This window comes from Apteryx mantelli, chromosome Z (genome assembly GCF_036417845.1).
Source record: "Apteryx mantelli isolate bAptMan1 chromosome Z, bAptMan1.hap1, whole genome shotgun sequence".
NCBI classification, from domain to species: Eukaryota; Metazoa; Chordata; class Aves; order Apterygiformes; family Apterygidae; genus Apteryx; species Apteryx mantelli.
The window spans coordinates 73490852-73517696 of NC_090020.1; the positions used below are offsets into that span (position 1 = coordinate 73490852).

The window sequence follows — 26845 nt, forward strand, 5'->3', positions numbered from 1 at the left end:
CTCATTGTAATAACAGAGTACAAAGGACCGACTGTCTTCAAGCCAAGAATCAGAAACCCAGGAACACAGAAAATAGCAGCTCACAATTTTTTTGGTAACAAAACACTGTGCTACCTGCATAGTGCAATTCTAAAAAGACATCCTTTTATGTTCAGACATTTGTACTACCCTTTCCTGGAAACGGGATTCTTCTGTTGGGCATGAAAATGCTCATTTTCTATAACTGCAGTGAAACAATGAGCACATAACATTTGATTAAGAAAAAGCCTAATGTAAGATGGTAAATTATTTCAGTTTAATTAGAAAAAAGTTCATTGTGGTAGCTGATAAGGCAAAGCAGTTAAGATAGCTTGAATCCTACAGGGCATGTACTTACAAGGCTGAAATAAATATGCTAGTAGATGTAACAGATTTCTGCCATATTCCCCAAGGATGAAAGTACTGCTTTTTACTCATTCTGAACATATTGCCCAAAATATCTACTTTAAACACAAAATGTACTACATCTTGGCAAGATACCAATGACAGAGATACCTTTCCTTTCTGAAGGGTGTTAAGCCCATTACGTAGTGTTCCTTAAAGTCCATAATGCAATATCTTGAAATACATGTGGAAGCTTTTAATCTGCTAAAAATCTGGTCTGAGTTTTGGCAGACTATGCCTGGAGTCCTTCAAAGACATGTTTTCATATGTGCAGCACTTATTAAAATTCCACAAATGCACAGTGCTTCTGTTCTTTGAGTGAATGTCTCCCATGTGATGAAGCCGTAAACTGTTTACTATGCTAAATCATTCCTCATCTAATTTAACTGCTACTGAAAAAATAATATGACATAATTTAGAATATAGATGTGAGATTAAAGTTATCCCTAAAGGAACAGCAGCTAGTAATGCAGCCTAATGTAAAAGTGTATTTGCTTTTACATCTTCAGTATGTAATAGATGTCTGAAGAGGCACTTCTGTTGCCTTGCTTTAAATATGAACTGAACATAATTCTAGTTGGAGAGCAATATTTAAAGAATGAAAAATCAAGATTGCCTTTCTAAAAAAGATACGGACAGGCATATCTCTATCTGTGTGCAAGATGACATGGGATTTAGGATATTTTACTGATTTGTGATTTGCCTCAGCTCTATGCTGGGGGCATCACTTTCTTGAAAATGTGGTCCAGTATTGTTGGCCAGGCAGTTCTGGGCTTCTTCGCTAAAACTTCCAATAGCAAAGCCACTTGCAGTGATAATTTCTTTTCTTTGGATGATTGTCCACTAGGATCTGACACTAGTTAAATTCATTTTATAGAGCTCCTGTAGCAGCCATCATTTGAAAGAAGTTCTACCCAGCCAGATGTGACTCAGCTAAGACTTGAGCTAATGGTAGTATGTTACTGCTGTTTCTGATAAAAACAAGGCCATTGGATTGCTGCTTTTGAATTTTAATTTCTTCACAACCCTGAGACATCATCTTTCTTTGCTAATCCAGCAATATTGAGGGATCTGCAACTCGTCAGTGGCAAAACATTGTTTGGTGCATCTGTGTCCTGCTTAAAAGTGATAAATTTTCAATTTGCTTTCAAGCTAATAGTTCATTCATCCGCTGCAGTGTTGTCCATTGATCTTCCAAAGAATTCATCTGAGCTGTTCGTGTTTCCTTTTTATCTATGGCACATACGCGCTGCTGGTGTTTACATGTTCTTGTAATCCTTTTAGTTTATTACATTGCTTTCCATACGCCAGGCATTTTTTCAGTTTGTGCTTTTTGCGACAGTATGTACGGTTCCATGGGCCATTCTTGACTGATCCACGCTTTGTTCTCTGACTTTTCTAACACCTCAAGTATAATTTTAATTTACACCAAGTTCTAGTGCTATCTGTAATCACATGAAGCAACATCAATCACTTTACATGGAGCTACATCCTGTTGCTATCCTGCTCCTCTGGCTGCTTAAAAATGAGCTCAGGTATCTATCTACTGCGGTGAAGTCAGCAGTGTAGACATAATAGCCTCTCATGTGGGAAGTTTGTCCTGAAAGACAAACCTCTCCTGGACTGTAATGACTTTGGTGCAGGACCTAGTGTAGTGGGGCCTCAGGCTCTCTGTTGTCCTGGTACAAATAATATGCAGCACTATTATCTACCTATGGCTAAAGGAAATGCATAGAACTGGTCATCATTTGCATTAGAAATTGCAGAACAATAATTAATGTGACAATATAGAATATTTTTAGGTTTTTTTTCCAAAGAATCCAAACAATTGGATTTGATATGAAAAAATCTGCATGTAGAATTTTATATATCATCAAAAATCAAATCTTATATTAATAGAGAATCTAGAAGCAATCTGTGAATTCCCTTATAAATTATAGCAGTCTGCTTCAAGAGCATGGGATCTGATGCGGCCATCATTTGGAAAAAAACATATAGACATTCTTAAATTTATGAACTAACAGTCTTATAGAACAGATCTGCAAGTTAATATCTTAATAATAAATAAGAATATCCTGATGCATAACCTCATGACAATGTTCCTTTTTTTTTTTTACAGACCAAAGGACTAAATCCTAATTACACCCTAAATTCCCAAGAATTTAATGGATAATAATAAAATGAAGTTTAGGAGAAATTTGACTCTTATTTGTGAATTTAAGCTCCTCTACTAATGGGCTATGAATACTAAGGAGTTATTACTTTAGCTGCAATTAGTCTATTACTTTTTTAATTGGCATTGTACTTAGGTTTTTTTCATAATTCAGTAATAATGTTAAGGCTGTTCTGAGAACTCATTACAAAAGTGTTGAGCTGGAGTTTCATGTGAACAGGCTTTTGTTTTCCTTTTTTTTCTCTCCTTTGTTTCAGTGGCCTTTGAACTTAGGGTCACTGATTCAGTTAAAGCCTGACAACATCAAAGCCTCACATTTTTTGCTTTGTCTTTCTCCACCCTGCAGACTTGTGGGAGGCAATGGAAAGAAGTTAAGACTTCCTCCAGAATGCCTGACAGTAGCAGTTAGTGCTTTTTAATAATATTATTCAGCTCTTTTCCAGCATCTTACAGTGCTAAGTAGGGCTGAAAAATAGGTTTTGGCTTACCCACCCAAGTGTTAGCAGTTGCCATATGGGCATGGTCGTTAAAGAAATAAATTTCTATGAGAGGGCTGGGGTACCAAAGAAAATATCAGCTGATTTTAAGTAAAACAGATGAAAGAGAAGGGTTTTTTTTTTTTTTAGATCACTGTTATTATTGGACTCTAATATTCTGCAGAAAAGAAAAGAAGCCTGTTTACTTTTTAACCAAATTTTCAACATCCTATTTTGGATTTGAAAGCTGTATCTTCTTCACTGATGCAGACCCTTTGAACAGCTTCTTTAGCATTGGGACAGATATTAGCCAGGCCTAGAAAGCTAAAATCCTACAACTTTATTTGTTTTAAGGCTTCCGGAGTTAAGACATACTGTAATTGTAAATATTGAACAAAGCTGATTTTCAGTGCAAGAATGTATTCATTAGTGAAACAGCCATTCATTAAGTGAACTTTTGACCAAACCTATTTTTTCTGTAGCTCTGAAAAGGAGCTATATTCACTGGAGAATCTCTGATATTATCTGAGAATTCAAATCTAAGTTAGAAGTGGGTGGTGAAATGTCAGAATAAAGTAAGTATTTAGCTTTGCATACAAGTAGAGAGAAAATAAGGGAGCTGTTTATGTAGGAAGAAATCAGCATCAGCATGTTAATTCTAATGCAAATAGTGCGTGTCTAGTGCTATGCTGTACTTCTCCTGTTCTTATCTACCACCAGTGAAGAGCTAGTGGTATAATCGCCCAAGGGTGAAAAGGTTTAATTACCTGAAGAAATGTGAATTCTGTTTAACTATGTAATTATTATAAATTAGGGCCAAATCCTGAAAAAATGTACTCCTGCTTAACTGAGGCATCTAAGTAAGTGTTTGTTTTATCATATTTAGTCCAAAGTATTCATCACAATTTGTGATATGTGTGACACCCTTCAAACTCTTCAGTGAAGTAGTGAAGATGAATATTTCTTAAAGAATAATACTGGAACTGACAACTCTAACCACTCAGGAGTTACAAATCATGCTCTCCAAAAATTAGAAGAATAACTTTAAAATCTTCTTTTTTAAATAAGTGCTCTTTGTTTGTTTTCTGACTCTTTTAAGTTTTCAGAATATAGCCAAGACCTATTTTTGAAATTTGCTTCACAACTAGGGGGCCAGGAACTTAACTTTCTTAGGTACTAGACTTCCAGAGATAAGTCTTTACAAATATCATTAAGATCTGAAAGCTTCTGATGAAGTGAGAGTTGAGAGCTCTACTGTTTTCCTTATTCCTGTGTTACTTAGGATTAGAGTAGAATTGCTATGTTAGAATTTGCTCTTTACACTTCCCACACGATATGGGCCCATAAATAATGAGACAAAAGTTTTTTTCCAAGTCTTTCCTTGTCCTAGTAGTTTTTCCTTCTCTTTTGTAGATCATCATTGCGATAGCTGTTATTAATAATATATATAATATAATATAATATCATATATAAAATACTATATATTGTATATAATTATATATCATATATAATATTAATAAACTCCTGCAGAGAAAAAGGTCACTTCAAGAAAATATAATCAGAAAGGCCTTGTATAAATAGGGAAAATGTCATCGGGATGGCTCAGGTGGAATAGCTGAGGCAGTGCCTAGAAGTGGCATAGACCAAGCCACAACTGATGATGAGAAAACCAGATCAGACTGTGTGAGCTGGAAAAATTTGCATCGAAAGATTTGCCACCCAATTAAAAAAGGCTGGCAATTTTGTGCAGGTGATTCTAGGTTTTAGCAAACGTTTTGCTGTGTTCATGGGTACCTCAGGAACTCATCTGGAGACAACCTTCCAAGAGAGGAATAAGGAAAATGTATTTCCCTCTGTGTTACATCTCTGCAAAAAGTTGACAACCATGGAATGGACTTAGGCCACAACTGAAAGCAATTCCTAGCTACCACATGAGCTCTTAAAAATTTGTGGCCTTATCTTCTGAGAGACCCTTTACTCCATATACAACAGGATTGTTTGTATGTTTTGTTGCATTCATATAATGAGAATGATTTCTCAAGCCCTGAACTGCAGGATAAAGAATATATTCGGCAACAGCCTGGAAGAGAAAGTAAAGAAAAAATATGCAATAACAGGAGTCCTTGGGCGAAAGGAATTGTAGCTGATGCATCCTCTGTCTGACTCTGTAAACATGCAACTCGCATCCCAGATGTTGCTGATCCTTAGTTATGTTTCTAGTCTCAACAAATACTTCCCCAGCTAGAGATTTCTGTCTTGAGCGACTGTTTCCTCCTCTTTCTCTTCCCTCACCAGTGGGAGCTGTGCCATGTGGTTGGATAGCGGGAGGAAGAGGCTGCTGAGCAGCCTTGTTCATGTTGCAGACAATCAACTCATTTATTGGAAGCCTGACACAAGGTTTGAGTCAGGTAGCTCCTGCCATGCATCGTGGCTTTCCTCCTTCTCCATTACTCAGAATTCAGGTGGGCCACCCAGCAGCCCTGTCAAGAGACAAGTATTCAAAGTCTCGGCTTCCAGTAAGGAAGATATGAATTGTGTTATAAAAGTTCATAATGCCAATGCATAGTTGATGGACAGCATGTAGCAGATCCAGCAATTACATTTTTCTTTTCTTTTTTAGAATTAAATGGAAATAATATATTATCAGTCAACAGCTGCCAACATGGAAAAAGAAAAATCAGGGGTGAAAACAAGAGTAGAGGACCAGAGACCATTGCAGTCTCCTATTTCTGGGAGGTGATGACCTTCTGCTTATGCAAACATGTTTTGGTCTGCAGTTGTTCCTTCTGCATTGATTTGTGTAGCTGATGGGATGATTCGGAAAGTATTTTGTGTTTGTCAGATCTTACACCACTGATGAAAGGAAAGTAAGTGTCACTTCTGCTGTGGTGCAGGTAGTCCCAGTAGTGTTCCCAGTGTCCTCAAAATGCACCCTCAGGGGCATTCATGACTGTTCAGATGGTTCTGGTCTTCATGAATGATTGTGGCAATTATATTGTGTGGCGTCTGTTATAGCAAAGGCAGACTGAGAAGGAAGCAAATAGGATGGAGCTGTGCTATATAAACACACTGGAAACTGGGATGCATATCATGGGCTTCAGGCTAGAGGGAAAAAGGTGAAAGGAGTAGGAAAGCAAAAGCTGTTAAAGGAGCCTCCATGTACCTAAATATCCCTGGGTGTAACTGTTCTCTTGGCAAGTTGTTAGGCTGTTTTTTGTCATACTCCAGTATGGCTCCTCCACTGCTGTTATCTGTCAAATTCCCAGTAGTGCTGTAATTAAGATTTGCTGATATTATTGTGTTTAGTTTTTTTCTTCTTTCTTGATGTATGGTTTTTATCTCTATTTTATTTTTATGTCTAATTTCATGTCAATGAAGTCAATTTACACTTCCTGAAGGTGAGGTGATTCTCATATTCTGGAAGAGTTTTTCCTTGGTTTTAAACTGGCTCTCAAGAAAGGTATGTTGTGTCAAGAAATTGAAACTGTTGACTGTAGTCATTGCCTTAGAGTAATTGCTCTGTGACATTTTTAAGGATAACTACAGAAAGATCTTGAATCTGATAGGAAATTCTATGGAGTGCAACAATAGGCGTTTTAACATAAATCTATGGGAAATCATTAACTGGATTAGTCCAAAGGTCAGTCCAACCCATTTTTTTGTCTTCAATGCTACTTGGCAACAGATTTCTACAGAAGACTATAAGAAGCAGGACAAGTATAGCGCTCACTTCCTCTTGCTTGCCCTCCCTGCAGCTAGCCATCAGTGGGGACTAGGGACTTCCGAAGTTGCTAGTTACACCAGGGTTAATAGTCAAAGATGGCTGTATCTGTGAATTCTCTGTTAACTTCTGGCCTCTGCAAAACTGTTAACTTCTGGCCTCTGCAACAGTCTTGTGGCAATGTACAATGCAATTTAATTGTGTGCTGCATGAAAAAGTACTTCCTTTTGCTTGTTAGAGATCTTCTCCCTAATTATTTCATTGGGGCACCCCACAGTTTCTTTGTCATGAAAAATAATTATCAGCTAAATAATAATTATCCCTTTCAAGCCTCTGCAAATGATTCATGATTTCTGTGGATCTTTATGTGGACCTTCCACATCAGTTGTGGAAGCTGAAGAGTTTTTCAAGCCAAAGAGTTCTAGCTTATTTAGTCCCTCCTTGCCTTTCACTGGACTCCACACCCCAATAAGCCTTGTCCCTTCTCCGTACTGTTCAGTTATTCCAACAACTCTTTCCTGTGTACTAATGTCTAATTCAGAGCCCATGGTTGCACAGGTATAGTATGGTCATCTTTCCCAGGTGTATTACTTTGCACTTGGCACCGCTGTATTTCATCTGTCAGCATGGAAAACATTGTTCTTTACAGCTTCAGTTTTCAATATCATGAATAAAATGCTTGCTCACAGTGTCCTAATGCCCAAACTGCTGAGGAGACTTGTTTTGTCATTTTGTGCCTTTTGCAGTTTTCCTTGAATGGATGTTTTGGAGTCTCTTTTTCTTCCATTTGCAATCTTATGTAGCTGATTTTACATATAATATTTTTATGTTCTAGTTTTCAGGTATGTTGTTTTCCTGTAACCACTTCAGAATTAATTATATTTAACTCAAAAAAAAATGTCAAAGTTGTTCCTAGGATATTTTTAGTCTTTCTGCCTTTGACTGAAATAGGAATGGCAATAAAGATACAGGGTTTGTTTACAACCGTCCATCAGTGTTCAGGCAAGATGCTTTAACCCTTACATGCTCTTCCAAATAGTTTTTGCATTTTGTTTTGTCCGCTGACTTGCCTGTGCGCAGTGAAGTCTAGATGTTATGCATTTGAACCAAGATAAAAAACCAAAGCAAAGCCATCATGGATAGGAGGTTGTTACCTATTATTAGCTCAATTGGTATTCAATACTTTGTGAAACAACTTAAAGTAGTGGTCCACTAAAAAAACCCATATTTTGCAAAGAAATTTAAATCAGCCTTTAAATTAAGGGCTAGCAGCAAGCTTATATGATTTTAGAGGTTCTTTTGTATTTTGCTTTCTTTCTTTATTGAAGACCTTGGCTATTTGTTCATTCCCTACTGCCTGCAGAGAATAAGACATTGAAAACTCTACTACTGCTTACTTTTCATCATTGGATGCTGTATATAATGCTTTGGTTTTCTTATTACATGGTACATTAAACATTTGTTTTATACAGAATGTCATTATATGCAGCAATTTCATCTCTGCTTTCAGTGAGTTTTCATTCTTAGTGGTATCTGGGTTCACTTAAAATTATTCTCTCAAGCTCTTGTGAGGATATGCTGTGTATTTCCTTTTGCAAAATTGTTTCAGAAATGGTTCCAAATCAAGTTATATTAACATCATATGATCCATTCTGTAGCTCCTTTCTTTCACTATTTGCATAGGTTAAGATATATAGCACTTTCTGAATAAGAAGTTCCATCCAAAGGTATAGTTATTGAACAAATATATATGACATTTCATTATTATTTTCTAACATCTACATCTTACACAAGGTTTTCTGACTTTCAGCTAGGTTATAGTTTATTATTTCCTGGAGCACTTTTTGTGCAAAAACTTATTCAGGAAATATATTCAGGAAATTGTAGTCAAATTGATTGCCAACACGCGTTGGATCTGCTCATGGTTCTTTTGTGTTTTAAATTGTTGACTTGAAAATGAATGCTTCTAGGTATTGAATGGCTTCCAGCCTATTTGGGTTTCTTTATTGAGTCTCCAAAATGTAGTGGCCCTGCTGCTTAGACTCCTTTTGTAACTGCTAAAAGCTTTAGTCTTTAGAATTACATGACAGAATTATTAAACTTATCCTGCCCACATTCCCTTAAGGACTGTGGAAGCAAACAGTTTAGGAGGGTCCCAATTTTTTCATCTTTCTGTGCCTGTCTAAATAATGATTATTAGAGGTGATAGACCAGACTTAATAGACATGTGCTTTAAACAGTAATACAGGTACTGACGAGCTAGTGATTACAGTAATTGTGTATAAAGTTTCATCATTCTGCCTTCTGAAACGGTGTAAAAATGTTTCTTTAGTGAAGTGTTTGTAGATTTTTAGCTGCTGTTGGCCCTAATCTACTATACGGATGTTCGCTTGAGAAGAAATCATTACAGAACATGGGTCAACGCTAGTAATATTCCTTCACTTGTTTCTTTATTCCTACAAAGGGGCCTATTTACATGACAACGGATCTTTACAAACTTAGTATCTTGCATGGCCACATCTTTAGCCAGCCTTGGTTTTGGGCACATGCAAACCCAAGTGTGAGTGCTCCCTTATTTGTGCAAAAAAGTATTTGGATGTTCAAATTAAATAGTACTGTTGTCCCGTTATTCATACTGCATATGTAAATACCTATTTGAGTGCATAAAGTGATGTGTGCATGAAATGCTGTGTGCATGACAAGTGCGTTGAATAAACGCTGTCATGTAATTCAGCAGTTAGTGTTAACATGCTGTATAGTATTTTGGGGTGGGGAATGAAGGGTTGCCTGGAAAAGAAGCTAAGTATCTTTTTGTTTTTAATGACACTTTGTGCATTAAAAGGAAGCTATAAGAAAAAAATAACACATCTCTAGGATGTTTATGGATTTTGATGTCTATAAAGACTGAACAGACTGGAAGGTTGGTTGTCTCAAACCTTGTATATGGTGTTAAGTGTTGATTACTGATAGTAGGCTTCCTACTGTAGGAGACATCTACAGGGATCCTCAGCAGGAAGCTTCCAGTGCAAATACACAGGCAGCTCAAATGCACTGGGAAATCCAAAAGGTGCTTCAGTCCTAAAGAATCGGTCAGTTCTGTGCTTGTGTCCACAGCTAGAGTCAGCTGAGGTCAGTATAAATCCTCCCTTTGGATTTGATGGGGTTTGAGTGATCTGGCTTCTAAAACAATTTCTTTAGAACACTCAAAATTGGAGAATTTTGGAAAGTTGGGAATTTTCCCAATTTTAAAATTTGGAAGAATCTTCTGATGACCAGCTAAATTGTGCAAATACTACCTAATTCTTTCTCGGTTTTCATGTGTGAACTATATGAACTGTATCGTTTCTTAAGCTGAAACACAGAAGAATAAGATTGACTGTTTGTTAATATTTTTGGCTTCCAGCTCTACTTTGAGTACCAGAGATGTTGCGCAAGCAATACATAGGGTTATGGGTCTCCTGCTAAAATGAATTAAAGGGGTGTACTGCTCCTTTTTCTTCTTGAGCAAAGGATAATGCTGGCTCCCCAGCATTTGCTCCCCTGGTGGATGCCATTCTAAGCGTCAGTAGAACAGGCATAGGGGTCAAGTCCATATTTATACATACGGACATCAAGGAGAGACTTTCCATCTGCTGAAATTATCGTAAGCGTTTGTGGCTGAAACCAGACAGCACCTGGGGCCTTGTAGTAAGTGACAGCATAATTTCCACAACAGACAGGACGGGCAGGAGAATACTGAAACTGCAGAAAGGCTTCATGGAGTATGGCTCCTGCTTCCACCGACCTAGATACAGGATGGGTTCCCTACCTCTTTTTTTGAAGAAATAATACACAGGTCTCTACCAGAAGCCTTCCTCTTGCTTTGTGTTACCTGAAGTGAGGGGCCAGGAAGAGGAAATTTGAAATTTTGGCCCTTTACATTCACTGCTACTAATTTAGTATGTTAAGAAAGGACATTAGGTTTATCAAAATAATAAATGCTAATAATTTACTAGAGGATAGAGGTATTCATAAGACTAACTGGCATTTTCATCCTGCTACAGTTTGTGAGTCATGTTTAATGCCTCATTGCAGGTGTTGCAGCAGCAGCAAATATAAAACCTAATTTTTGTACACTGTGGGACTGTAGTATCCTCTAGAGTGATCTCTTTACAGAGGACTGGGTACAGATGTTATGTGGATGAGGGAGCCAATGCCACTGTATCACAGCTCTCCTGTCATTCAACACGGTGTAGGTCCATCATACCATATGCTAATTTGGGGAGAATTTTTTTTAACTTTGTGGTAAACACATTCCTATTAAACAGCTGCATTTATTCATATCTGATTATTGGTGATATCATCATAACTAGCTGCAAGCAGTCACTAGGTAACTTTGGGCATAATATTTCTACAGTAACTGTGTCTCTGATGGCCCCATACCATTCTTGCTGTAACTATTTGCTCAAGTTTGTTTCCATCTCTACAGTGATATAACTAAAAAAAACCCTATATACTTTAGCTGAGCTATGACAACTTAATCTACATATCTCCATTAAAATTTCCAGTGCATATAGTCATCTTCTTTTCTGCCTAGTAGCTATAAAAAAAACTTAGCCAGCACCACATCTGAAAGAAAGCAGACATACAAAAGGGTAACATGATTTGCCTAAGGTTATACAACACGTCACAGCATTGATTTTCCACGCTTTACATCTAAAGGGTGCTTTGGGCAAAATTTGGCTTTTCACCAGTTGAATCTTTGTTCATATCCAGATGCTGCATTTTCCCTGACTTATGAAAGGGAGTGACTTACAGCCTATTTCTAGTTCAGCTGTTTATTTGAACATTATCTTTGTTTCTATACAGGTAGTTTCCAGCAACTGTAACCCGGCTGTTAATTGTGATCTCTACTTCGGTGTTATTACCTGAGTCACTCCATGTGCCTTTTGTTTTGGGCCCAGTCAGGGAACAGACCATGTCCCTTACTAACTGTTTTTACCGATGCTGCCATTCATTGCACTTCAGTGACAGCTGGAATCAAGACCATGGTATGTATATATGAGACTAGTTACGAAGCATCCACAAATGGAAATACCAGCTCTCTGCATCTTGTCAACTCTCTATAGTTTGTGTGGTGGTAAATAATATGTACATGTTGAAAAAGCCTGGGGACAAAACCTACTGAGCCTCTGGCTGGGCCCAAAGGAAGGTCATGCGTGTCTCCTGCAGCTGTTGAGGTTGCAGTCTGTTCTTGCACAGCTGCGTGGGGTCGGAGAAGTTTCTGTGTCTTCCGCAGTCCATGAAAGACAGTCATATTATGATTGTAATTAGAATGAGAAGTTAATATAAACAAAGATGTACTACAAACTACGTATTAAGATGCTTTGGGAAATCTACTCTAATAGTTTCAATATTTGGGAAACAGAAGTGCCTTCAAAGCACAGCAGCCTTAAAAATTACACTAACAAACTACAAAACCAGAATTTCCACGTCATTTTCATAAAGTGCCTTTCTGTACAGATGGAATGTGGTACAACTTCATTCATTTAATTAGCAGGTAATAGACACCAGCGCAGGTGAAGATTTTGGCCTACGGCATTTTTTTTTCGTCAATGCATCATATCGCTCATGTGAGCTGAAGTTTTAGGATAGCCAGTAACACAAGATTATTATGTTTCATGCCCTGCTTGCTGTTTTTCCTTTCTTTCCTATTAAAGGTTAGGCTTATTAGTGTTTTTCTTATTCGAAGTAATCCTTCCATACTCAGTCTTCCAAACTGTTTTGCCCATGTATGAAAGTTCAGTCTTTTGATTTATGTTTGTACAGAATCTTGCACATAAAATCCTGGTCTGTGATGAAGACTTATTTGTACTGTGGCTGCGTTGCTTCCATTAACCATTTGGACAGGCCTTATCACCTAACACGCAGTGCATCGTGCCGACGGTCAGGACGGGGCTCTGTGCTCGGTCGTGTTACTGCTGACCTGCCGTGTAATCTTCGGCAAGTCAGCGGACCTCTCTGTTTCATCGTTTCCACGTTCCCTATCTCTTTCCCCTACTTGATTCATATGAGTAGATTTTTCAGGACAGGATGGTTTCTTACTGTGCTTATGCAGTGTCCAGCAAAAATGGGTGTCAGGTCTTCACTGGGCTTTTTATATGCTACTGTATGTTACCAAGCACAGATATTGGAAAGAAATGCATAGGAGCTAATCAGAATTTACTTACATTTAATAGTAGTGGTCCCTATGAAACTCAATTCCAAGCTTCAGAAATTTGGGGGAAAGAGATCCAGCATGTCAGTAAAACTGGGATATGACTAGAATTGTGCAAATACTTGCAAATAGCCCTCAAAGAAATGGTCGTGCTCCAACTATGCTTTTTAAAAAGACTGTTCATGAATCATTTATGTGAATTTGATTTCAGGAAATACATAGTTTGGTTAGGAAAGGGTACCTCATTGTGATGCCTTATACATAGTGCAGTATAGTCTTCCTAACTTAAACATGCTGACAAAACTTGTGGCCAGTTTTAAAGGCTGGAATTTCAATTGCATAACGATCCTGCTGTAATAGCTCAGAAAATGTTAATGCATAGTCCTCTCAATGCTGGTGCAAATCGTGCAGTCTTTGCCTATTTCATAATGAGTGAAATTGTTAACATGTGCATATATATTTATTTTATATTCTGTTTATGAGCAATGGATATTTTAAAATAATTATGTCATGCAAGCTGTTTATGTCAAATGTTTCAAGTTATGATGAAACAAAAAAGTATAAAATATTTTAAACTCCTATAACTGCAGCAAATTCGAAACAGAAATGGGGCAAAATTGTCAGCCTTGTGTTTGTATAAGAATTCAGGCCAGATCTGGTGCAAAAATAATCCCAACGGGAATTTCATCTATATCTTTTAGCTATTTATGCTGCCTCCCATATACTATGTCTGAAATTTGACTTTGACTTTGCAAAGAGACACTGAATGAGAATATTGACTTATGAGTTCTTATATTTGTAAGAATATAGAGAGTAAAGATGAGTATAGAGTATGCAGCTGGATTTGTGCCTAAACCACAAAAGATGAAGAGTACAGATATTCAAATAATTGTATCTTCCTATAAACAATAAAAGACGGTGAAAGGTACGCAAATAACCTCTCTTTTCTCCCAAGCAGATGTCAGCCCATGCCTGGTAACAGACACACCGGAAGACAGAATCTCCTGAAAAAACTGCACACCTGCTTGAGCCACTTGCAGTAATGGTAATTCCTAAGTTAAATGTGCTCTTAGAGGCTGAATATGATTCTGCATTGTTTATTTCATGAAAATATCAAAATAGTCCATACAGAAATGTGACTAAGTTGATTTCAACAGTTACAGTTTATTTTCTGAAGAGTCTGTGAATAACTGTGAGCTGTGTGTGTCTATCAGAACTCTTCGCTTTCTGAATTTATCTATCACTTTTAGAATAGCCCACAGCTTGTATAATTATGACTTCATTTTTATTGTTCAATTTTCTTTGACAGCCAAATAATTTGCGACAAAATGAATGTAATCCTGACTAGTCTGTTTCTAATACCTCAGAGACCATATGTTCTGATATTATCCTCATAACCAGTTATTTTGAGCACACTTACATAAATGCAAATGGAAACCCAGACCATCGTATCTGGGAGACGCTCTCATGCCTACAAACAGCAAAAATACTTACTCAAATCATTTACAATGGGAAGAAGTAATTATATTATCAGTGTGTAATACCTGGAAGGAGTCTTACAGTTACAACTTTGCCAAACAAAATACAGAAAATAAGAGATTTGGCTCATGGATGCATCACGGAGTGGTTTTAAGACTGATTTGAGAAGCATAAGACACTTATTCAAAGAATTAGCTTATAATGTGTAAAACATATAAACCGAGAGTGTCTATAAAATTGCCCAGTAGTATACCTGTAAAGATTATAGTCTGTTATTTAGATATTAAATAATACCTGTATACTTACCTGACTATGACAGTTCTGCATCAAAAATATAAGAGCATCTTTTTGTTTTAAATTATGTGTGCTAATGAGGTCTTGTTCAGTGCAGAAAACAGTTTTTCCAGAATTGTTAGCAATAAACTGGAAAATTTCCATAATCCCATGAAAAAAGTACATAGTACTGTTGTAGTTAAGGGGTTTTTTTAGCTTGAAATCTATCATTTGTGAATTGCATTAAATTTTCTGCCACTGTCCCCTTCCTGATTAAGGAAGTTTAAATTCTGAAAATAAGTAAATACAAATCCTTGTATAGGATGATTGATCTTCCAAGTTTCCTGTCTTGACCTTCGTCTCTCTTGGGGAAGAAATAAGGATGCAGAGTTACAAGGAACTGAGCAGGTAATTGCTCCTGCAGAGACCCAGCCTACAAAATGGGGCAGCCGGAGCAGCCGTGTCAGTCTCCGCTGACACCAAGGAAAGGTAAAGGTGTCTCCCTTTCTGCTTTTAGTGGTTCCTCCTCTCAGTGGCCAGCCAAGCTGGCGGTTCTACATGCGGAAGAGAGAAGAGGATAGCAAGGAGATGGGAGACACAGAATGTAATGAATAATAGAATTATAGCGGACTGGTTGGGAAGAAAACCTGTCATTGTTTCCCCTACAAGATTTATAAATTTCTCTCTAGTTTCAGTGTGCATTAAGCTTTCAATATCCATACAGTCTGTGCGCATAGAAACAAACATTTCTTTCTGCTTGAAAGATGTGAAGGCGAATTAATTTTTTGAACTGTGAATACCATAGTTTCTGTTGTTATATTAACAGCTCATATATATACATACTGTCTTTAGTACCTGTACAGATGGGGCCTGCATTTCTAAAAGTAGATTCTAATATTAAAATCTTTGAAAACAAGTAGAATAGAGAACAACTTTTAGGCTCTGGATCCTCTATCAATAAAGGTAGTGTGCTAGGTATTTAGATTTTAGGACTGCACTTTAGTGGTTCTGATTAAGTTCATTAAGTTCTCCTAGCTGTACCAGTGATTTGCTGATAGAGCAAAATATCTGCCTTCTTTTCTTCATATAATTAATAGAATAAATGCATCACAGACACATCCTGAGCTTCAATGTTCATGAAAAAATCTGAGAGCTCTTGCATGAAACTTCCTAGAGGTGGAATGGCAAGCCATCCGTTATCATATTAAATTACTTATTATATCTGTAGCTCAAAGAACAACTTAATAAAGAGTGCTTGAAGATTAATAGAGTTGCTGACCAGAAGAAAGAAAACCAGAACTGATGGGATAGAGTCTCTTCCACACAATATATCTATCACTTATTGTTTCCAGTCTGCTGCTAAAAGGACTGGAGGTAGACAGATGTTTTACAGATCAGTGGCACAGGTTCTTGCCTGTGATCAATAGTTTAAACTTTGTTGGGTCTTGGAACATGGATGAAATAATTTGCTGTTTTTCTGAGATTTATCTTTTATGTCAGTAGGATTTCACGGAAGGAGATACCGGTCTAGAAAGTAAGAGAAGAAAGTGAAGTACAAAGTCTGCTTCATAGCAGCTACATATAATAACTCGCACAGTTAGAGTGACTTGCAATGTGGAAAAATATCTTTTAATTACTTTGTGTATTAATTCGGACCTTGTGATACTGTCTCCAAAATAACATTAGCAGCAATATCTCATTCTGCAGGTTATTACATTTCTGTTTCAGCATATGGAATGTTCATTTTTTATGATCTAGTGTGTGCATCTTTATCAAATTATTTAAGAGAAAACTTCAGAAAAAAAATCTTTTGCTTTTTTTACCTGTGACTAAACTGGATACAATTAGTGGCAGGACCAGCATTTGCAGCATCCTCATGAGTAGTTCTCCTGGAAATGAAAAGTACTTGACTTCCCGGTAACTCATCTTATATGATCGGAGAGAAAATCCAAGGATTACACCTGAGGGGAGGGAAAAAAATATCGTGACTTTTCTCTTCTAAAGAAGTAGTAACAAATTAACATGAATATTTGTGTAGTAGTTATTACTGAGGTAGCTGATTAGAACATGCAGTATTAATTATGCCCCAGTGATATTCTCTCCCAAATATCAGCTAGCTATATGAATAATCCTACTGAAGTCAGTGCAAGGTGTTTTTTAGTATAACAGCTTCAGAAGGTTGTTTGCATTATTATTTTTTAAAATCTGGTTTTATGTAAACGGTACTTCTTGAGCCATTAAGGAAAAGGAAGCAGTCCCTACTTCTGCAGCTGAGTGCTCTGACTTGTGGGAATTAGAATGTAATCGTATATGCAATGCATATACATACTAGCCTCTGACCTTCAGAAGTCTTGTCCGTGCCTGTTTTATGTGTAGGGCCTGATCCTACAGGCACGCTTCAGATTGGATGAGATAACCAGGAGAGACTTAGCTGAGAATCCCGTTGTGGTTAGGGCTTTAAGCAGCACAACAGCATCAGGACGTAAGTAGCTTTACGCATGCCTACCTTCAGAAATGCAGGCACTGGCAAAGCAGCAGCTCATCAGGGTTTGAAGGTCTCACTGGATGACTAAGTGATGGGTTTCAGTGCCTGAAGGAGCAGGGGAAAGGGGTGCCTGAATCCATTTATCGCACAGGGAACAGACAAGTGATGCTTGAGATATACTTACAACTGGAAGCCATAGACAGGCTGACATATGCGGCAACCCAGACTCCTGAGCTACAACTTACTGGATTTTGGTCCTGTGCATTGACATGAACTGCTTGCAATTATAGGGTTAATTGACACAATTAGCTATAACTTACTGAGCATTAAGTGGTTTGGTGCCTATCTGACATAGGTTTTCTATATCCAGCCAGGTAACATATGGTTGTATCTGGAACACTCCTTAACCATATGGATGCTGAAACTCACCCATCCCTCTTTCCCACTCCTGAGTCCATGTTCTTGCCCTCTGTCTAGTACTGGCATTTGTGATTTCGTGGCTGTAAGGAAAGTTGGATCAGGGAATTGATCCTGCTGCAAAAATAATTTATTTTACTAGGTTAATTTGCAGCTGGGTCAGTTCCCTGAGGTGACTTGTTTGCGTGGCTGCACAAGTATTAGTACCTTTACAAGGAAACAGGTAGAAATGTGCCTTGGAGGAGAGTGGCACTGCGCCTTTTGGCAGCCAAGTGGACTCATCTCCTAAAACTGATGATGGCACTACGTCCTCAGTGGTGTTAGGAAGCAGAGTACTCAGGCTCACTTCTGGAACTGGTTAGAACTTGGTTACGTCCTGAAAATTTCATAAAACTGAACACTTTGCTGAAAGCTTCTGATATCTGCTCGTTCCACTTTTTAACCAATTCTGCTTTTCTTTTTTTAATCAGTTTTTTGTTTGGTAGATCCATGCTGCAGATAAAATCTTCATGTCTATCAAGGAAATTTTTCCTTCCTAATATATACTGTTATGGCTCCTGCACTAGCTTATTGCCACCTGCTGATGTACGGAAACAGCTCAAACTCCCATGTTAGTGCCTCCGGCTGTCCAATCATGCTGTTAGGGACTGCAGCAGGTTAGTTAAGTTAGAGGAATCCAGAGAGCTCTTGTATAGGACAGAAAATTCAGATGTTACAGGACAGGAGAAAAGTGATTAGAACACAGCTGGAGCTCACATTATGGAAGAAAGCTGTGAGATCAGGACGCATTTGTTTTAGTCTCATTCATGTTCTATGTATGTTCATGCACTCATGTAGTGAAACTCCATCTTGCATAATTTATTCTTTTAAGTGAAAATAAATCATAAACTGCTTAGAGGAAGGGCCTCTCTGCATTATTCTGCATAAAAAGACCTGCCTTAGGGTTTCCTTCTTTTCAGTAAGGTTTTAAATTCCATTGCAGTGTTACTGATTATTTTCTTTTTATATGGGAAACACATTTCTGAGATATAAAGAATCCACCTGACTCCTTTGTTTCTGGACTTAATGAGCAGTATATTTTGACAACTGGATAATAAGCAAATAGAACTAGACCAGTTTCTTACTTAGGCCACAGTCCTGCAATTAGTTCCACACGGATTAATCTCTGCACCAGTACAAAGCCCCACTGAAGTTAGTATGGGTTTCTGAGGCTGCTGTAAGACCCAGTCCTTATGCTATACTATAAGGGCTTGATTTTCTAGTCCACTGCTGCCCAAGCAGTACAAAGTGGCCTAAGAGAGAATCAGTGCTTAAGTATATGGCTGTTTCAATGAATATTATTGGCAGTGGGAGTAAGTTTCTGAAGCTCCATGTAAACCTGTTGAGCCAAAAATTATTCTTTTTTTTTTTTTCCTGTCTAATATGTTTTGTGAATAGTTACAGGACTGCTCAGCACTACAGGGTACAAAGAGAGTTTCTGAGAAGCAGAAAAAACGTGCCCTGGTAGTGTATTCTGCTGAAGGGGGCAGACATCTGATAGCGACTCATCCTTCAGCCATAATCTTAGGTTTGCTATTCATTTATATGAAGTTGTGGATGAACGATAAGAATCTTTCTTTGACTCAGTTTGCCTGCTTGTAAAATAGGTATAGTAATACTTGCTCCACAGGACTTTCTGAAAATTAATTTTGTTCACATGGTATCTTAGCAACACAAGAAAGAATTTAAGCAAATGTTTTCCCCCACTGCAAGAATCATTGTTGTCTGTGATAATTAAAGCAGAACAGCATGATTTTACCAGTCTCTTTTCTCCTTAGAATATATGGAGAAGATGCTTAATTTTCTGTTCTGAATTTAAATAGCTAGAAATTGGATTCTACACCCTTTCTGTCAAAGTTATATTAACATAAATGTCGAACTTGAAACACAGACATCAGACTTGGCAAGATAGCTTTTCCACAGGTTTAAATAGTAACATAATGCCAAATAATGATGGTGATTTAAAAGTGAACACAATGACTAGGTATCAAGCTCAGATCAGGAAGTAAGACCTTACTGTATGAGATAATAAACCTTAGGAAGTTGTGCAGTGTTTCAGCAACCATCTACATCTGTGTGTGTGGTAAGAGCTGCAGTGCTTAGCACCCTCCAGGATCAAGACTGAGAAGACTGAATAGCGGAGCTGGCCTTTCTCAGTAAAAGTTTCAAGTTTCTGATTAATTCTGAAAATTGTAGTGAAACAAAGACTTGTGTGAAACATGCTCCCACAACCTGTTGTGCAGGTTTCTGTCTACCCTTTGTAACAGAAAAGAGCAACTAATCTATGATATCAGAGCCTAACTTCTCGAATGGTAAATGGTGTACTGTTTCTGCACTGCAGGAGAGAGCAGACTTCTTGACAGAATTTTGGGGCTTTTTTTAGACAAAAATCCATAGTGCTTGTTTAAGTTACGGAGCTGAATTCTGAAGGTGTGTATTGTCCTATAACAGAACCATATTGCTGAATAAGTTATATAGTTCATAAAGGAGTAAATGAGGTTAGAGTTATAAAAAGATGTTTTTTGAGGTGTACTTGTCAGTGATGCAGTCAAATGCATGGAAAACTCAATTTGCAAATAACCCTGATGACAGGGTATTTACTGGATAAGTGCATTTACTAAAGCAGAGGTAAAAAGGTAATGGAAAGGCACTGTTCTCATTCTACCGAGAAGGGCAGGCAGCTGGACTGGAGGGGCAGCACAGCTTCTTTGAAATAGTTTCCATAACAAGAAAGACAAAATGGATTAGATTATTCTGCTTGGAAAAGAATCTACTCACTATTTTTGCAATTATCATTGCATGATAGTTTGTTATTTTTCACAACACAAGAATGCGGAGGCAGCTAATGCTCCCAACAAACTTATCTAAGCAAGTTTTAAGACAAGACAGCATTTTTTTTTCCACAATGTAGAATTAAATTGTATAAAAAATGCATTGGTCCAAAAGGGATTAGGTTCATGCAGGATAGATCTGTGGGAGCTGTTAAGCCATGACAATCTATATACAACCCTTAACTCAAAAAGTTTCCCTTCTTTTAGCGATCAGTAATTTAGAAGGCATATTGGAGGAAGGATAGTCGTTCTTGTTAAATTATTTTCATAAGAATGAGTTACTGGCCAGTGTTAGAGACAGGAGCCTGGGTTACAGCATTAACCTCAGTCAGTGAAGGGGACTATGGCTTTGGGTTCTCCAGGGACCACCTGTGAGAAAGCACCTAGCTGCTGTACGGTGCTGGAGATAGGTGCTTTGCTTTGTTTCCTTTGGAACACGTTATGGAAGAAGATGACAAGTGAAAATGTAGAAAGGAAGCAATGAATGGAGGAAAGACTGGAAATTTCCCTCCCCAAAATAGAGAACAATCCTGGAACTAAATTGTTTTATGGCATTTTTATACCAATGTTGGTGTTCAAAATGAAATTCAGTTCAGATGATTACAGTGAAGAGAGGATTTAAAACTTTAAAGTTGCGGAAGGGAAGAATAATGCTGACAGTGGTGCAGATGGGATGGAAAAGGTAAAAATGGCAGGTGTGATTTGGGATTGCTTATTCCCAGGACACGAAGACTTTGGTGAATAGGGTTTTCACTTCTAGGTGCTGCAGTACCAGAAAGGGAAAGATAGTTTTCTTATCAAGCTTTTAAAACGGCGTGTAATTGCTAAGAAACATAACCTTCTATACCAAATTTATTAAATGGATTAACATCAAAGTGTGAAGAATTGAATATTATAATCAGGTTCTGAAGCAGCAAGACAAAAATTAATACTTTTAAACTATTCAACTTTTAGGAATAGTTTAATTATGGAGATGCTTTTTCTTTTTTGTCTGTGGTCTTTACAAAATTTGTTGTAGTATTTTACTAGAGTATTATCAGGTTATATAATTTTCTAAATTGAATTTGAAAATGAATTTTAAAATCCCCCATGGAGCAAATAAAGAGCTTCTTAACTGTATAACAAAATGCCTTTGGTCTCACAATGGTAGGGAACTGTTTCACACGATTCTTTGTGTTGTGTGACAGAGAGATGAGATAGATAAAAGTTGCACACCCACACATGAGTTTAAAACTCCACATCATTAGAAGATGAGAGACGGGGCTCTACCCAGATCTAAGGGTTCATTCAAGAACCTTAGGGAAATTTAAATCTATCCTCCTCTCTTTATTAAATCTTTATATTTAATTCTTGTAAGTATGCAAATTTAAAAAAGAGAGGAGGATAGTTTTTTTCCCTACTTCAAATAACTGATAATTTAAAGAGAATACAGAAGCTCCTAAGGACAGTCGTGATGTTTTAAGTGAACAATAACAACAGTTTTGTTAAATTCTCAGTGAATTCAGTGAATTCTGAGTTTTTAAAATGAATCCTTATGGACTTCTGTTCTCTACCTTATTTCAGAAACACACAGGAAATAAAAGATCATAACATTATTTGGAGTTTATATATTTTTAAATGTCTATGCTCTATACTATGTTTTCATGCAGAATGTGCAAAATCTAGCAGTTTTACTTTTTAACTGATCAAGAATCACTCAGGTATATTTCAAGAAGTAATTACTAGGTGGCATATTAATGACATAGTGCAAGAGCTGTGCTTTCCGTATTAGTGCTTGCCAATTCAAACAGAACACACCAAGAACAGTTAAATAGCACTTTAGCTTTTTACTAGTAAATCTCAAACACTGTTAAAGAAGGTCCGTATCAATATCCTTTCTGTTAATAAATGAGGTACACTCATTTATTGCTTTCCAGTAGGAAATAGAAAACTTCATACTCACTGGAAAGGCTTACCTTAAACTAGGTAAAATGCTGCACTAAAATAATAGTTTTTATTAATGATCCTTCAGAAAACCTTGTAACCGACAAGCAAATAACATTTCGTTCCATAACAGAAATTGGGCTAGAGCCAATAAGAGAAGCAGGCTACTACAGTTTAATAGGACATTGTATATTTTTGTTAGCTGCACAACCATTTCATTCTTACGTTCCTGCAGAGCTCTCGAATGAATGCTTTTGTTCTTTGGTTCATTTGTTTCTGCCTCATTTACCATTTCATTCTGACACCTTTTCTTCTAACAACCAGTTTCAGAAAAGGCCTCAGCTGTATTTTCTTGCAAAGAACAGGTAAATAACTTCTCTATTGGTAAGAAATAATTTAAATTGCTGACAAAATCAGTCCTCCTTAATCTTCCATAACCCACCACTAGAACTGCTGACACCCCAGTTCACTTGCATGCTTATGATAGGGTTCTTCATATTTTTGAATATTTTTATATTGACCCTTTTTTCTCCTCTCTTATATGATACCTGCTCCTTCCTTGTTTTCCATTTTCATTACATTGGCAGGGAGGTATGCTTCCTTGGTGCCATTTTGATGAACCTAAATACTAGGTACCTAACCTAAATACTAAATACCTAAATCCTGCAGCAGTCTTTTTTAGTGATTCTTTGCTAGTTTCACTAATTTTATATTAAACACGAACTCTTATTATGCTAATTATTGCTTAGTAGTGCAACTACAGTTACTTTTTTACTGATTTAATAATAATCATTAAACTTCTTCCGTTTTGCAGTCATCAGTGCTGCCTTCTTACATCTCTTTGACCTTCTTTATGCTAAAGGGGTAAGATTATGATCCTCTTTCCACCTCCTTCACACAAAGTAAATTTGGTAGGACAACTTAAAAAGCACTCTATGAGTCTTGATTACAAAAAAGGGAAGATTCCCTTGGTGCAGGGGAGAGACAATTACAAGCTGTTCTTTGCCAGTCTTGAGGTAGGTAGTAACCTAAGGAAGGGCATAGGTGGCATCACGCAGACAGGTGATGCTGTGGGGAGCCAGCGCAAAGCTGCTATAGCCAGGAAAGGGCTGCAATTCAAGCTGATCTAAGTTTTTTTCTTCTACAATGCACTTGCACTTGTCAAATACTGAGCCGAACTCATTTGGGAACTAAACCAGAAGGAAACTGGTTTTTACTGGGTTATTCTTCTGCCAGTTTAGTTCCCTGGCCAGGTGTAGTGCTGTGTTGGATGATGTCAGTGCTGCTGCAATGGAGAGGGAGGAGGCAAACAATTGTGGTTGGAAATATGCAGCCAGGGTCAGGGGCAGAATGTAATCTGGCTTAATCCATCATGGAAACATACCCTTAAGCAATCTTATCAGTTAGTTTTCCTCATCTACAGCAATCCAGAATTGGAGCTAATAGACAGGTGGTTTAAAATTACTTTAATTCTCTTCTTCTGAGGCTGAATTTAGAGCAATTGTTTTCAACCTGAACTTTCTGCTCTGTTTCAGCCCTGAAAAAGACCAAGTACCAATTGGCCTAATACACTAGTTGATTTTTCTTTGCAGAACTCATCTGATAGGGACCTAGCACAGACTCTCACCTCTACACCTGTTTATTCTTGTGTGATATGTTCCTTCAGTTTTAACTTGATGAAACCCCTGCAGTAGAGAGCTTAAGGAGGTGCGATCCAAGTAGCTCTCATACGACTATATATGTGGCTATGTTGAAACAGAACATGGGTTAATGTGGACACAGATAGCCCACCTCTCCTTTGCTGGAGAGAGATCCTCAGGGGAATCAGGGAAGAAGTCCTGTAAAAGAGCCAAATATCCTTAACATGATTGGGATCCAAAAGCTTGTGATATGAGATAGTATCGTGATCTGGGAGAGTGCTAGCAGCAAAGTGATACCTTATAACTTCTTGTTGACTTATTTCTATCGGGAAGAATGGACTACCTGGTTTGTGCATAAAACACAAATGTATTTATTCAGGATGCACTATGCTTACTGCACACAAAGAGACTAGCCATGGTGGTCCTGGTAGGCATGTGTTGATTTGTGGTAGGCCTGACACTTCCTGGGAGCGCTGAAGTCATTGCTCACATGCTACAGAGTTATTGTGCCTGCACACATGCACCCTGAGGCTCTCTGAGATTTCCAGACATCCAGTAATCTAGCTGGAAATCCTGCCTCGACTCAGCTATGGAAGGTCCATGGAAGACCAGCTGGCATAAGATCTTCAAATTCCACCTGGACAGAATTTTAAGGCTGTGTTTAAAACAAAAAACAAAAAACAAAACGGAAAAGCAGATTTTACATCGAAAGGTCGGTGTCAAAAGTTGTTCCCGGCATCGGAAGGGGAGAAGTCATTGTGTCACTCTTGCTCAGGGAGCACGAGAGGGCCATGGTGCTCCAGCTGTACAGAGGAGAAACTGAGTCCCAGTGCTGCAGTCACTGTGCGCCTGAGAAGCACCTGCCTCCTGACCCTGACACTCCTCTGCACAAGAGGTTGTGGTTTGAGTTAACAAAAATGTACTTCTTCCAGTGAGACCTATTACCTTCCAGAAGAAAATCACACCTGACCTCTAATTTCATTATTTAGTTACAGTTTTTGTGATCCAGAGGTATTTTTGTCATTTTCACGTATTTTATGGGGATTTACAGCTTAACATAGGTATGGAGGTACTTAATTGGCAGCTCAAAATTAAGTCACTAAAACCCCCTGCCTCATGCTGCCTAATTCTGGTGGTGCCTGAACTCCTGAAGTGCCTTTCTTTACTATGGCTGGGCACTTGCGCATTGTGCTTAGTTGCAGACACACCAGTCTCTTCTTGGATTTTGTAAGTAGAAGGTATGTGAGGGGAATGGGGAGTTTGAAGCTGTAAGAAAGAACTGGTGTAACTAAGGAATGAGCATAATTAGTGTTTTATGAGGTACTGCCTATACCATTATCCTTGTATACCAAATCTGGGGTTATTTGAGTGCAGTTAGAAAGATTTTAAAAAATCACGGTAGTCTGCCCTTTGCTAGTTTTTGGCTCCTGGGTCACCCTCTTACGTTCTCTCCCTTCTCCCATGAGTTATTTGGCTCACTTGCCCTTTTTCCCCAATTAAGAGGTAATTTTCTTGTTTTATGATAACATGTTCAGAATATCTTTCTCTCCCTGTCCAACTTAGGCTTTTCTGTTACTCTCCAAATTTTTTCTTAATTTTTTTCCTGTCTTCCTTGAACTGTCTTTGTATTTATTTCTCATCTTTGATTTCTCTTTTATTGTAATTTATAAGACAAGTAATTGCAGGGCTTATGTGCAGGATTTGGAATGAAGAAGAGCTTTCACTTCTGGTACTGAAGCAGCCTGTTCTGTATGAAATAGGGAGATTATGCCTGATTTCATCACCAAATGAAAGCTTTATTGAAACACAAACTACTCTTAGTCTAACCATTTTTATTAGTCTCTGAGCCACAGGAAAAAAAAAATCTGATGCAAAAAATCACAAATAGTTCCATCAAAATTCAGGAATTCTCCCTTACTATGCATATGAAAGATCAGACATACACAATATATCTCAGATAACATTTTGTGAAGCATTATTTATAATTAAGGTGCTACTCAGTGATTTACAAAATTATTATAATAATTATTTTTTCCTGTCTGGGTTTACTTTGCTGCTTCACTGTCTTGAAGTGTTCATGCTTTTATTCACATAAAGGATAGTTCCTAACACATAAAAAAGCTGCTCTCTTTTAAAGTTTACATAGTTCTTTTATTGCCTTTGCATTTCTTTCTTGCCTGTTTTTCTTCAGCTGGAAGCTGTCATAATCCTTAACAGCACTGAATTCTCTTTTACTGTACAACAGTTTCAGCTGCCCAGCTTTATTATTGTCTTTTTTACAGTATAGTAATGATCAGGAGTCACAGTCAAGGAGACTGAGGTCCCTTAGTGTCAAGAACTTTGTGCAAACATACCCAGAAAACAGAGCTTGACTCTGAAGAATTTCTGGTGTAGTTTAAGAGACAGCCTGAGGTTAGACCTTGCTAGTTGCCTATATTTGCTTTCTTAATTCCACCTTAGCCATACGTTACCAAAGCAGTTCATTGTAGGCCTGGCTTCCTAGATGTGCAGTATTACACCATAACTTGTGGGACATTGAAATTTTGCATTCGTATCTCTCGGGAGCTAGAGGTTCATTCCCACAACCGCCCCTGTTAATATAGTTCAGTGTTGATAGGCTAAATCTGTAACTGAGGTGTTTGCCTCATGGCAGACATGAGTTATCTTTGAGTTATGAGTTATCTTTTAAATCTTTAAAAGATTTTAAAGGCCTATTTTTATCCAGTATTTTGCTGACACATACAACCTGAATAGACTGAAAGGAAGGAT

The 26845-nt window shown here is 37.7% G+C and overlaps 1 protein-coding gene across 2 annotated transcripts in view; it reads right to left on the reverse strand.

Moving 5' to 3' along the window:
- The window catches only part of SLC1A3 (solute carrier family 1 member 3), a 65638-nt gene that overhangs the window by 28160 nt on the left and 10633 nt on the right, over positions 1 to 26845 (reverse strand). The window contains exons 1-2 of one of the 2 annotated variants that reach the window (XM_013961031.2): positions 17248 to 17326; positions 16565 to 16702 (exon numbers count right to left, since the gene is read on the reverse strand). In XM_013961031.2, the coding sequence (XP_013816485.1) occupies positions 16565 to 16702; positions 17248 to 17284 (175 nt within the window). In that variant the 5' untranslated portion in view covers positions 17285 to 17326. Of the gene's footprint in view, positions 1 to 16564; positions 16703 to 17247; positions 17327 to 26845 lie in introns of those variants that run through there. The other variant, XM_067316546.1, reaches the window with a different exon arrangement.